General features: G+C 43.0%; 1 protein-coding gene across 10 annotated transcripts in view; it reads left to right on the top strand.

The window, feature by feature from the left end:
- The window catches only part of dst (dystonin), a 170,918-nt gene that overhangs the window by 57,967 nt on the left and 100,873 nt on the right, over positions 1–12,078 (top strand). For 9 of the 10 annotated variants that reach the window (XM_029251529.1, XM_029251530.1, XM_029251538.1 and 6 more), the window contains 2 exons: positions 88–165; positions 1,946–2,038. In XM_029251529.1, coding sequence (XP_029107362.1) covers positions 88–165; positions 1,946–2,038 — 171 coding nt within the window. Of the gene's footprint in view, positions 1–87; positions 166–1,945; positions 2,039–7,775; positions 9,017–12,078 lie in introns of those variants that run through there. The other variant, XM_029251532.1, reaches the window with a different exon arrangement.

The following is a 12,078-nucleotide window of genomic DNA, read 5'->3' as shown; positions in this document are numbered from 1 at the left end:
CGACCCTTTGAAGAGCCACCTGTGAAGGAGTGGCGGGACATGTAACTATTGTGTGGAACTGACAGCCTCCTCCCCCCTGTCCTGCAGCCACGCGAAAAAGGCCGGATGCGCTTCCACAGGCTCCAGAACGTTCAGATAGCGCTGGACTACTTGAAAAGACGCCAGGTAAGAGGACCGAGGGACATCCCAGCGTCTCGCACACAGTCCCAGTCACAAGTCTGAGTACGCTTACTGGAAACGAGTTCGTTTCATGTGTTCCCAGCTCTTCTGCAGCTGATCCCAGAGACGTAGGACACTTTGCTTTCCGCTCCTCTGTGCAGTTTCTCCCATACAGGTGTAGCCCGGGTGTACTCAAACTTTTGACTGATGCTCTAGGCCACGAGAGAACTTGTTTAGTGGGAGATTTCGGAGCCTCTCCCAAGCCCGGGTGTGTGACACCCCTCTTGTTCACATGTAGTGTCACCCTGGCCTCCCAGAATCCTTCACACGGGTCTGTACCTCACTTTCCCATTCGGCCGCAGTAATTTCGGGGCCATCGGAGCGGAGTTCACGCAGCTGTGCCGAGACATGACGTCACCGACAGCTCTCCGCGCTCTCAACAAATGACTCATGGTTTTGGGCATAAGGCCCTCGTTTAGAAAAGCCCCACACTGCCGTCTTTGTCATTTTCAGCTGGTTGTGCTGCACTGAACCTCGTAGAAAGCGCATCGCTCAACGGTGCTCGAATAATAATAGTAATAACAAAAAACAACAATTATAATAATAATTCATTTAAGTGACGCTTTTCTCCAAAGTGACTTTCAGTGTTATTTGTAATTATTTACCCGTTTGTACAGCAGGGTAGTTTTAACTGTACCAGTTCAGGATGAGTTCCTTAACCAAGGATACTGCAGTGGCAGCATTCAAACGAATGTCGGGGTTTGACTCTAACCGCTATGCCACCTGCTGTCCTGATTTGAAACACTGCAGGAATTGCAGTAAACCCTGCTTAGAAAATACACAACTGCGCCACTTTCTGTCAGAGGGGTTTTTATATTTTTCGAAACGCAGTTCCAGTGTTAGAATGAAGCTGACGTGTGTCAGCCCATCTTTTGTGTGTTTACAGCGAGAATAGAAAACACAGGGCTACACACTGAATTCCATTATCAGTTCAAAGGGCTAATTGCCATTATTGTCGTTGCTGATGTTATTATAATAATAACGACAACTATATCTTATTATTTTGTTCCATCTCTGTATTAAAAGCACTAACATGTTTGAACAACACGGGTTCGGTCGGGTTCTGCATTCCTCTCCTGATTTTCCTGCTGTGCACAGAGTAAAATTGTGTACAGAATCAGAATCACAAGAGATTTACCTTGTTTTACTGTATCCCCAGTTAATTTTTTTTTTTAAAAAAATGGTCAGGCCAGTTTTAAGGACTTGGTTGAAGACTGTCAGATGTAGTATGGAATCGATTAACCCTAATAGACTGGCAGCATTATATGTTATGGTTGGAAAATTATGATCTTTGTGATGCAAGATCCACTAATTAGTCGTAAGAGGTTTTCATTTTATTATTATGTGCTTATAAGATTAACAGTTGTTTGTGAAAGGAGGAAAAGTAACTTTCTGCTGCACTCTACTGGTACATTGTGGGTATTGGAAGGGTAAAACGCAGTTAAATATTGAAACAATTGTTAACACTGTACATCTAAAAAAATAAAATGTATTTGTTGTGTGGAATATTCTTATCCTTATCCTTATCCTTACTGTCTAGCTATACATACAAAAGGACAATTTTTTGTAATACTCAGCCTTGAGTTCGCAATAGAAACCATTAATACTGGAACTACTTGAACACGAAATGAATGTTTTTGGTTATGAAAAAACGGGGAAAAAAAAATCTTTTTCGTTATGACCCATGGAAATTAAAATGTATTTATTTATTAATTAAAATTGACAGGTTAAACTTGTCAACATAAGGAATGATGACATCACAGATGGGAACCCAAAACTGACCCTGGGCTTAATATGGACCATAATTCTGCACTTTCAGGTAAGACTGCCTTTAAAATGATCTTTTCACGAGATCCTGTTTAAAATGACTGCTTCAAGTTGTTGAAGTCTTTCCAAAAATAGCTGTGCTTTCTTTCGATGCATTTCAGACTGCATCAGCTGTTGCTTCTTGCAAACATTATGTGTTTTTTTTTGACATATTGGAATGAATTGCTCTGCTGTGAGGGGGGCATGGTGGTGCAGCGTGTTTGGCTGAGTCTGGGGTTTGAGTCCCATTTGGGGTGCCTTTCGGCGGACTGGCATCCCGTCCTGGGTGTGTCCTCCCCCCCCCCCCAGCCCTGCACCCTGTGTTGCTGGGTTTGGCTCTGGTTCGCCGCGACCCTGCTTGGGACAAGCGGCTTTTGATAGTGTGTGTGTTTGCGTGTGTGTGTTGTTCTGCTGTATCCTTCCAATTCCATCTATTCGAATGTGTTTTGACATTGTACTTCACATTCCGACCACTAGAGGCAGGATAGTCCAATAGCTGGCAGTACTTCCACTGTATGTTTAAAAGTTTTAGGTTTATTGTTAAAACCTAGGAATCACACACACAAACTGTATTCCTAAATGGTCTGAAAACTTGCTGTCAAAATTCACATAAATGGTTGATTGTGATGTTTTTTCTGTGATACTTCGGCGTCAGTGATGACTTAGTAATGCTTTAGAAGAATCCTGGTTCCTGTTTCAGTTATTACCAGTTTTGGTCACCTAATCTGATCGTGCAAGAATCTGGAATCGTGGCTTTAATAGAGTATTTACAGAGTTCAAAAAAACATTTTATCTGCGGTATTGTCTTGGGGGGGTGCGGTGGTACAGTGGGTTGGAGAGGGTCCTGCTCTCCAGTGGGTCTGGGGTTTGAGTCCCACTTGGGGCGCCTTGCGATAGACTGGTGTCCCGTCCTGGGTGTGTCCCCTCCCCCTCCGGCGCTACGCCCTGTGTTGCTGATCTAGGGTCCAGCTCCCTGCGACCCCATATTGGACAAACGGTTCAGTGTGTGTGTGTGTGTGTGTGTGTGTTGTCTTGAATGCATAGGTATGGGTGTGTGCAGCTGCATCAAGGTGTGTCCCTGTTGAGCTTACATGTTAATACAGGTCAAAAAAGGATTGCCAGCCCAAGTAATCACCCACCCAAATGCCAGCTGAAGAAGCTTTAAATGGCAAAACATGTTAACATGAATTTTCAAGAGACTATGCAGCAGTTCTGGGTGTGGATTTGCAGAAGCTGGTTGTGCAACATATTAAAGGCATAGTTTAATGTGGTCTGTTTACCTGTTTATTCATGTGGCTGATGCTTTTCTCCCAAACAACTTACAATGTTAAACTACTTGGAGTTATTTAGCTATTTATACAGCAGGGTAATTTCACTGGATCAATTCAGGGTACATTACTCAACCACATTACAGCTGGAGATGGGATTTGATCTAGCAACATGTAGATTTCAAGGCAGCAACTCTGACCACTATGCTACTAGCAACCAGTAGCACTAGCTCTCCTGCTCATTCTTGCAGTGAAATTTTTACCACAGCAGAAGAAATATCTTGCTCAAAGGTACTGGAACCAACAACAGATGAGTCACACGTCTAATTCTTGAACCCTTTTTTCTCTCAGCTGCTGAGATCCACCAAGATTAAACTAAGAGCGGAAAAACCTTGTTAAAGACCTTTAATTTTCCTCATGACTCCTTACAGATTATAGAGCACAGCTTCAATTTAGAAAAGGTGAAATACAGACGGTGCTGTATAAGGAAAAAAACATCGGCCACCCCATTGCATTGTGAGTTCAGTTTTGTCGTTAAGAATTTATTTACTCCCTTTTTTGTGTTGTTGCCGGGCAGGTAATCCGTGACTAGAATCGGATACAAAGCGCTCTATAAAGATTTTGTGCCGGTGCAGCTGTGTGGTTCAGCAGTGTGTTTACTTTTTCCACAACCTTTGTGTATGAACACTTTGTACCGTGTCCCAACGTCAGCAATTTACTTGGCACGGCTTTGACCCCTGTTTGAAGTCGGTATCTGTGCGTGGGACTTCTCTTCGCGGTGGCCACCTTCAGCGAGGGCCCCCAGGGCTCCGGGGCTGCATATTCTGGAGCGCACTCTTTGTGAGCCCCGCACATGCTGATTCCAGCTCTTCTGACGGTTATTTGTACGTGCAGCCTCACCCTCTGGAGGTGAGGTGTGACCAGGGGAACTGGGCTCTGTAGACTCTCAGGCAGAGCTTCCCAGGTCAGATCCCGCAGAGAAGAAAGGATGGATCTCGGTCTGACTCACTTTGAGTGTGACTCGGTGAGGGGAGGAATGCGCGGCTTCTATCCAGCGGCTTCCCTCCGCAATCCATTGCCACCCAATCAACCGAAATCCACAGCCTGTCATGTGCAGAAAAAATGGAGGGAAAAATTGATTGACCTTTTCTAAATAAGAACTGAATGTAATAGAACAGTTAATGGGATAAAACGGGTGTTTTATTAAGTTTGAGGTCGTAAAACATGTTGACAGGCAGTTTGGGTGACTTGTTGGCTTGTTTGTGTGTGGGGGGGGGGGGGTTTACCTTGAACCTGCCGCTGCCATTCTCACGCGAGGCTTTCAGCAGAAGTGCTGGTGGCTACGGACCTGTTGCTTCTTGATCGGCCGAGGTGCAGGGCACTGACAGCGACGCCGTGCGTCACTCTGCCTGCATCTCACCTCTGGCGACAGCGATTGCAGGCCCGGAATCGTGCGCTCGCTACGCGGCGTGCGTCAGGTTGGAGCCCTGTGGGTGCGTTGCGTGGTCACTCCTATGGTCAGTTAAACCGCTCAATTTAAAATACGAAAAAGCAATTACATTTCTTGAAAAAAAAATGTTTTCAGTCCGAGGTATGAGGTCTCAGTGTTTCTAACGCCTCAAAGTCATTCATGAATGTCAGGCATTAGGATGATTTAGCACAGGTACTGTACATGCGTAAGTGACAGTAGCCTTTCACAGCAGCCACTAATTAACTTCATATCCCCCACATTTGTGACTATTCTATCACAGCATTTATTTTTTTGGAAATATACCCAGTGTTTGACAGAAATCCAATTATGGAGTACTCTTTGTGACTTTTAAGTCTGATTCCAGCTCTTACATGACAAATAAATCCATCAAGGCACCTACATGCTGCTGCTAAGCACATTCGCCCCGAGGTAAAGTTATTTTCCTCATCACACTGTCTGTCATTCATAACCACCAAGTGTGGATATCGAAAGCTGTTGCAGTGAAAAACAGCACAAGTGAGTTGTAAACGGGTGATATCTCATTAACTTTTGTCTTTTAGTCGGCTTCGTATCTGAACGATAAATTTAAAGTTCAGGTTGTGGCGGTCAAAGCTCAGCCTGGAGTCACGAGATGACCTGAACACCGCGGCTGCTCAACGTAACAGTGGAAACTATCAACGTGCTTTCTCAGCCAAATGCCTAACCTTACACATGAGGTCATCTGTGGCACGGCAGATTTACGACAGCAGTACGTGACGCCTGGGTCCTGTTTAGCCCGCTGGAATCGAGCAGTAAATGGCAGAGAATTGTGCCGCTGCGTGTTTGATTGACTGATTAGCGATAAGTGGTAATCCTGCTGGCTGCTTTGGTTGCCTTAGCTACAGAATATTGGATTTCCGGGAACAAGAGCTGTTTTCTGTTTTCAGGTGCAGAGAATGCTGTCACTGCCTTTGTACTGCACAGAGGTTTTAAGATTAGAGGCTACATTTGATTGGCTTGGACTTTGTGTTATTATTATTATTATTATTATTATTATTATTATTATTATTGCTTATACTACTAGTGGGGGGGGATAGCTGGTAACATAGTGATTAGAGCTGTTGCCTTTGGACCCAAAGGTCACAGGGTCAAGCCTGATCTCCAGCTGCAATACTCTTGAGCAGGGTACTTACCCTAAAATTGTTTCTCTAAAAAATTACCCAGCTGTAAAAATGGGTAAATAATTGTAAGTAGTTTAACACTGTAGGTCACTTTGTAGAAAAGCATCAGCTAAATTAACTAATGTACTACTAATCATAATATTTCTATTATTATTAACCACCTGTTGAATTTATAATAATAAAATAATACTAGAATAGGGTGACAATGAAACATAACATCCAGAAACCAGAACCTGACCCAAAACTGAGACAGATGTTGGTCCCATGCTGCAAGACGACCAAACTCACATGCTTCTGTATGAAAATTAGGCTTTATTGTTCACCATTTTTTTAGCTGAAACCTTTCTTCGAATTATAGTGTTAAGTCTGTGCGCTGAGTTACTCGCAATGATTTACACTTTTATATGGCAGGGTAATTCATATTATTACTTGCACAGAAAATATGTTTGAACTCTTTTAGAGGAAGAAACTGCCAATTTTCTTTTGGTCTTGTCTCAGATGAATGTTACATTCCAGAGACCCAGATGCTGTACGAGAAAAAAATTATAGCAAAATGACTCCATCAATCATTACACGATCTGGCAAGTCGAAGCAATTCTGTAATCAATCAGAAATAATGATACAGACTCTAGTTTAAGAGAGTTTATGTGTTTTCAGTGGCAGGTGTGCAAGTTGCTGAATGCCATAGGCTGAGAGACTGTAACCTTCACACAGTGTGCCAGTGAGTGCAGCATCAGGTATCAGAGTGACACAGATGTTATTTTTAGTCCAGGTATGCAAAAATGTTTTCTGATGCTCGACCAGTGAGCATCACGTCCTGAGCAGATGTCAGATGAGCCGACAGCTCGTATGATCCCATGCAGATCTGTCATTCAGATTGACACAGAGAGTGTTTGATTATTTATTTAATATTATTATTATTTTCCTCAACCATATTAATTCTTGTCAGAAATATTAGTCTGTTTAGTGTGTATGTGCAATAGTTATTGTCGACGACTGGAATATAATGTTTTGCAGAGCAATACACTCAAAAAGTACCACAAAAGCATTAGCCGGCAATCTGAGAATGCGTCTCACGGGTTCCTCCTTCTGTTTTATGTCTCCTCTTGATTTTTGGTTTATTTCCCCCATTTCTGATTAATTAATTCTTTAAGGCCCTGTACTGTAATGTGACAAGTCCCCACTAAGGCTAGAAAAATTTTCATTTAAAGAGGAAATACTCCATTTGCAGCATTAGGTTATTGGCTAAAGTACATTTTCTGCTTGCAACAGTGTGAACTATAGGCATTTAACCATGTTGAAACACCAGACTCGTACATCTTGGCAGTGTTGAACCATTTAAAAGGGTATTGCATGTTGTAATTTAAAATCAGGATAGTTTCCGTTACATAACAGCAGTGCTCCCAGAATGAACCTTTTTTTAAACAGTTTTAACTTGTCGTCTTCAGTCATGCTCTGACCGCGTTTATCCGGATCGCTGGTCTTACTGCACACCTCAGCCTTTGTAATCATCACTTTTTGAGCCCCAGTTTAACGGGAAGCACAAAAGGCTTTGTGGGCTGTGCCAGATTATCTGCCGCTGTTGTCGATGACCCTCGCAGTTATTTTTAAAGCCCTCACCACAGGCCAGGATTCCCTGTGCCTGATGCCGCCCGGTTGGAATCGGCGAACTTGCTGAGCAGAGGTTTTCTCATACGCCGGCCGCAGCCCAAGTTGGGTGGTGAGATTGCGATCAGTTGACCCTGCCCTGTCTGCCTCATGGGAAAGCTGGCGTGGAACAGGCTTCTGCAAGGTATTGCTGCTCTCGTTGGACCTAGTCTGGACCTCACAGGAGTGCAGAGGAGTGTGGGCTGTGTCTCCTCGAGCTCCCCGGACAGTGTTTGTTTTGGAGCAGCCGGTGACGGAAAAGTTTCAAAGGTCACTGAGAATTCCTGAGGGCTGCGTGGAGTCAGCAGAGAGAGAGGGAGTGAGAGAGCAGGGGCAGGGGTTGGCAGCGGATATGCGGCAGAGCTGGACTGCGACCTGATTTCAGGACGTTTTTCAGTTACGTTTGCTTGGGAGTCTGCAAACCGGATCGTGAATGGATCCTCTCCTAGAGTGACTTCCACTGCGAGGAGACGTTGGTGGATTTCTTGCCAGTGCTTCCCCACCAGCTGTCTCTATCACTGTAGGAAAATGGCTACTCCCTTATAGGATGTGAAAGGAGGTCTGGATTGAATTAAGATTTCTGGAATCCCCATTGTGTGTGGAAAAGAACCGCTCAGGCAGACGGATTCCAGAAGCGGAATGTGCGACTGACAACTATGGGGAATGTTTGCGGGTGCGTACGGAGCCCCAAGGAGGAGTGCTATGTTGACCCGACCAAGGCTCCGCTCAGTCCTGAGTCGAAGGAACCCAGAGGCCGGCGTTACTTCCAGAGGAAGAAGAAGAGGAAATCTGGGGAGTTTCAGCCCACTGACTCCCTTAGGAGTCGAGGAAAGGAGAAGGCTGAAACTGATGTTTCTGTGGATGGAGGCCATCGTGAGAGTCAGTTGGGTTCAGTGTTAGGGTCAGACAGTGATAGTTTTCAGGTGCATGTGGGGGATGCGGAAGTCCTCCCTGATAGCCAGCATCGGAAACACTCACCCGCACTTCCAGAGAAGCAAGCGTTGGCTTGTGAGGACTCTGATGGTTGGGTGGTGGAGAAAGACCAGAAACGATCTCCATTAGAAAACCGGCTACACAAGGTGACAAAGCCATCTAAACATTTAGGTCCAAAGGAATGCGTGCTGGAAAGGCGACTGCTTCGACAGCAAGTCAAGAGGGCAGTGAGCTTTGGCAGAGTAGAAAACCTGCTTCGGACTCTGGGTAGGGTTGAGAGGGGGAGGCATGGGTTTGGGAATGGCCCTCGAAATGGCAGTACTCGTTGGAGTAGAAGCATGGAGGATCTGTTATTATCTGGAAAAAATTCTGGGCTTTCCAAAAGCTCCAAGAGAGCACAAGTCCAGAACACAGGGAGGAGACCCGATGGATCTTCTGCAACCTCCTTTGTCCAAGGTTCTGTGGATAATTTCCAAGCATCATTTAGTCACTGTTCAAGTCAAGATGAGAAGGTAAACTAGGCTGAATGCATGTCCAGACTGATTGGGTACATTACATAATTATATATATTATTATTTTTTTGCTAGCTGAGTCAAAATCATTTTGCCCATTTATACAATTGAATATTTTTCTGAATCAGTTTAAGTAAAGTACTTTGCTCAAGGGAACTACAGCAAGTACCCACCTGGGACCTGAACCAGCAGCTGTCAAATTACAAGTCTGTAACTGTCTGAGGAAGGACACTTATGTTCTTTACATGATTTGTTCACAAAGTTTTAATCAGATTTGTTCTGAAAAAATGTTCATTGAATATGAAGCATAAAGGGACTGTAGTTAAAAAAAATGCTTCCAATGCATTGCTTTACAAATCTAGAATGCAGTACATGTATTACTAAATATGGTAAACTTTTTAGCTAAGATAATAAAGCTCAACTTTGTTTGAGGTATGTGGTGCTGCTGTGAGTCCAAACTGCAGGCTGCAAAACTTATTTTGACAACAGCTGTTTCTATGGTGATGGTTTTCTAAGGATGGGCTACTGGCACTTGTTTGCTTGTTGGTTTGCTTGCCTGGTGTTTCTATTTTGGCAGTCTGGGAACACACAGTGTTCAGTTAGTCTCTAAAGAAGCCAATGACTTCCTCATTACACTCTTAACATTGTCTGCTCTTACCCGTCTTTCAGTGACAGTGATTTAACACCAGGAATCAGACAGGAATCTGCAGTTTTTGTTTGATTACTGGTGTCCCCCCGAATGATATTTGAATATACTCAGATTAAATATTATATCTTAAGCATTATTTTGGACCACAGTACCCGTCGAGTTGTTATGCTCCCGTGACTTTGCATGTCTTGAGCACGTTGCTGTAATAACACTTCGCCCGGGTATTTATTCCACTAGAGCTGTGAGGCATATTCTTACCATGTGCAAACTTTTCATTAATGTTGTTTACATTGAGGTTATTATACAAATAGCTAGTGATTAAAGCTGTCACCTTCCAGTCAAAGGTCCCTGATTTAAATCCCTACTCCTGCCGTGTTGCCCTTAACTTAGATACTTACCCTCAATTTTGAAATTACCCAGCTGAATAAATGGGCAAACAATTGTAGTTATACAGTTTAAAAACCTAACACTGTAAGTTTCTGTGGAGAAGGGATGTCTGCTAAGAAAAGGCAGAATTACTGGTAGAAGAAATAGAGCTGCTGACAAAGTGTTGGCATAACCAGTGAACCCAATGACTGAAAAATATGCCAGAGCTGTAACGTAAATGAGCATCAGACCTGTACAAGAGAGTAATGATATTTTTCAATGAAAGGAGGCACTCTCCATCAGTACAGATGTGGAATGTAAATCCAGGAATGGTGCAGTTTTCAGCAAGTCCATGCACTTTTGGCAGCTTGGTTGTGTTCTGTCAATCAGGGTGTTGTAACACAGGCCAACTTAATACATAAAGGGAAGTGTGGATTACTCCAAACACTTTCTACCTGCAGCGATATCAGAACTATAAATGCATTTATGTAGTGCTAAATCAATATTTGACTGACTTTTATTGACCCAGCACATGGAGAGAATAATGTTACTAGCATGGATTAAACACTCCAAGTATTCAAAAAGATGAGAATAGGATTAATCAAGCAAACATTAAGCATCAGGGCTTTTGATATGTAATTCAAGATTAGCCTTGAAGCAACAACAAAGACAAACCTAAATTATTTTGATCCAATATCCACTCATCGGGGGCGTGGTGGTGCAGCGGGTTTGCCTGGGTCCTGCTTTCTGGTGGGTCTGGGGTTCGAGTCCTGTTTGGGATGCCTTGCAATGGACTGGCGTCCCATCCTGGGTGCGTCTCCTCCACCCTTGAGCCATGTGTTGCCAGGTTAGGCTCCGGTTCACCGTGACCCCACTTGGGACGAGCGGTTTCAGACAATGTGTGTGTGTGTCCTCCCATCATCAACACCTGCTTACTCTAGGGTAGCTAATTATTGCATTATGAGCCAGGATGGTGCTGGATTTCCCTTTGCAATTTAACCAGAAAAAAATACCTTACAATTCAGCCAGCTGCCTTATTCGGTATTAGCGTTGTTAAAACCCACACCCTACCGGTTAATTATAATGACTCAATATATCTCATGTTACTTCAGCTAATTCACCTCCTGTTGTTACCAAGATTTTTAGGAAGGGCCTCCATAAAACCAAAAACTGTGAACAAATATTTAGATGCCTCTGGCTAGAGAAAATATATCATTACCTCTGTGGACAACTTAATTCTTTCACCCAGGGCAATTTGAAAGCTAACAACATCATGGCAAAATTAATATCTTAGTAATAATAAGAGATTTTCTATATATGGAGGGATCTAAATGCATTTTTATTTTTGAGTAATTTTTGGCATTTGTGTCAATATAATGCAGCAAAAAAAGTTATTGTGCCTTTTTTCTTCTTTTCCTACTCAGACTGACTAGCTGGGGTAAGGGTGTAATATGTATGTAATATGTCTTTTTTTTTTTTTTTTGTTTTTATTAATACTGGGCTCAAACCACCTAAACATCCCTGGGAAACTGTGAATATGGACATTTTTTCAGACTTATTTTAGTCCATAGTTTGAGGGTTTATTTGTCCAGAAAAGCAGCAGTAATTTAAATCTGATGCATTTAGAACTGTTGCACTGGAAAAGTTAAATGTCTGTTTTTCTCCCTCTTCAAAGCCTCTCGGTTGCTGCGCACTGGAAACTTGTTATTGTGATGTTCATTTCAGTATTGAACACTGTCATAACTTGTGCTAAACGGATCGTGTGCCAAGACTTGCAGGGCGTTTATTACCATTTTAATTTTTCCTTATTACGAACCAGATAGGCATTCATATAATTGCCTTAATGTTTATGTAGGAAACAGTGTTAAAGCATTATGAATAGATTTACCAAGAGAGAACTGTGTATTAATTTAGCATGAGCTTAAAGTGATTTCTTTGTGTATTTCAAAGTGAGAAGCACCGAGAAAGCCGATTGTATGAGTGTTTTTGTCGTTTTGGATGCATGGGTGTGCTGAGAGACAGACACCTTTGCAGAATCTGACAGTAT

Source organism: Scleropages formosus, chromosome 4 (assembly GCF_900964775.1).
Source record: "Scleropages formosus chromosome 4, fSclFor1.1, whole genome shotgun sequence".
Lineage (NCBI taxonomy): Eukaryota > Metazoa > Chordata > Actinopteri > Osteoglossiformes > Osteoglossidae > Scleropages > Scleropages formosus.
The sequence above is the reverse complement of the archived record's forward strand: the minus strand, read 5'-3'. Positions and strand labels throughout refer to the sequence as shown.